This window comes from Bison bison, unplaced genomic scaffold (assembly GCF_000754665.1).
Source record: "Bison bison bison isolate TAMUID 2011002044 unplaced genomic scaffold, Bison_UMD1.0 scf7180017864518, whole genome shotgun sequence".
Classification (NCBI taxonomy): Eukaryota; Metazoa; Chordata; class Mammalia; order Artiodactyla; family Bovidae; genus Bison; species Bison bison.
In genome coordinates, this window is record NW_011495071.1 from 19,799,158 (window position 1) to 19,800,280 (window position 1,123).

General features: G+C 37.1%; 1 protein-coding gene across 1 annotated transcript in view; it reads right to left on the reverse strand.

Annotated features, from left to right (window-relative positions):
- TXLNG (taxilin gamma) overlaps positions 1–1,123 on the reverse strand; it is a 56,524-nt gene that overhangs the window by 1,124 nt on the left and 54,277 nt on the right. The window contains 1 exon segment of the mRNA XM_010830668.1: positions 278–370. Within this exon segment, the coding sequence (XP_010828970.1) occupies positions 278–370 (93 nt within the window).

The following is a 1,123-nucleotide window of genomic DNA, read 5'->3' on the forward strand; positions in this document are numbered from 1 at the left end:
AGCCAATACAACAGATACAACAAACAAAAAATAAACCACTTTATTGCTAACAACAAATTGTATTTAATAGAGGAGTTAACTTTGGTGGCCTAGAGGGCACTAGCTACATGTGGTACTACTGGGGGCACAGTGACAGGATACGCCGCCACCGGAGGATCGGAAGAGAGGAAGAGAGCACCATAAAAACAGGAATGCACCCAGGCCACGAACATGCTTAAAACGGCTTATTATATAAAGTCCCTTTTAGGCAAATACTCCACTTAAAATAGGAAAATACCTTTTCCATTTCCTGCCGGAAGGTTGTAAACAGTTCATTGCTTTTTGCCATGGTAGTCTGGAATTCTTCAAACTTATCCATATAAAGAGAAAGCTACAGAAAACAAGTATGAATAATTTAGATGTCTAGGTAAATGATTTAAAATCTCAGACTTTCAAAAAGAACATAACATGGTTAAACATTAGTTACCTGTTCTAAGTGACAGAAATAAGAATAGATGCACACCCAATCCTCAATCCCAGACATCAATGGCTGCAGTTCTAAGAACCTACTGAAATGCACTAAAACTTAGGCGGTTATGTTGATCTCACCATCTTTATATTTAAGTGTTTAAAATATACAAATATTAGCTCCATTCCACCAATTATAATAAAAACTGAAGGAGGTGGAATAGCTTTTAAATTTCATATAACAAATCCTTTATGAAATACCTCCTTTCCTTATATTTGAAAAACTGATCCTTGAAAAAAGATCATTCTTTTGGAATACCACCTGCATAGTTCTTAGCTTGATATCAGAGATATCTCTTTTTTAACGCAGGCAAGATAATGAAACAGAAACCAAAGAACTGGTTTGGTTGGGAGAGAAAGAATTCAGTGGGAGTATAGTTAAGAGGAAAAAAGATAAAAGAGGTATAAACATCAATATTTCTTTTAACTCCCACCCTGAAGGAATTTTTATTCTAGCTGGGAAAATAACACCAACTGACAAGGCAAGCAAAATGTGGAACACGAGTCACTTTTTCCTCCCACAGGATAGGAATTCACAGAAGCCAGGGCTGGAGAAGGCACGGGAAGGGTCAGAAAAAAATTGCTGCTTGTGGCTGAAGCCAGAGCTAGGTCTCAA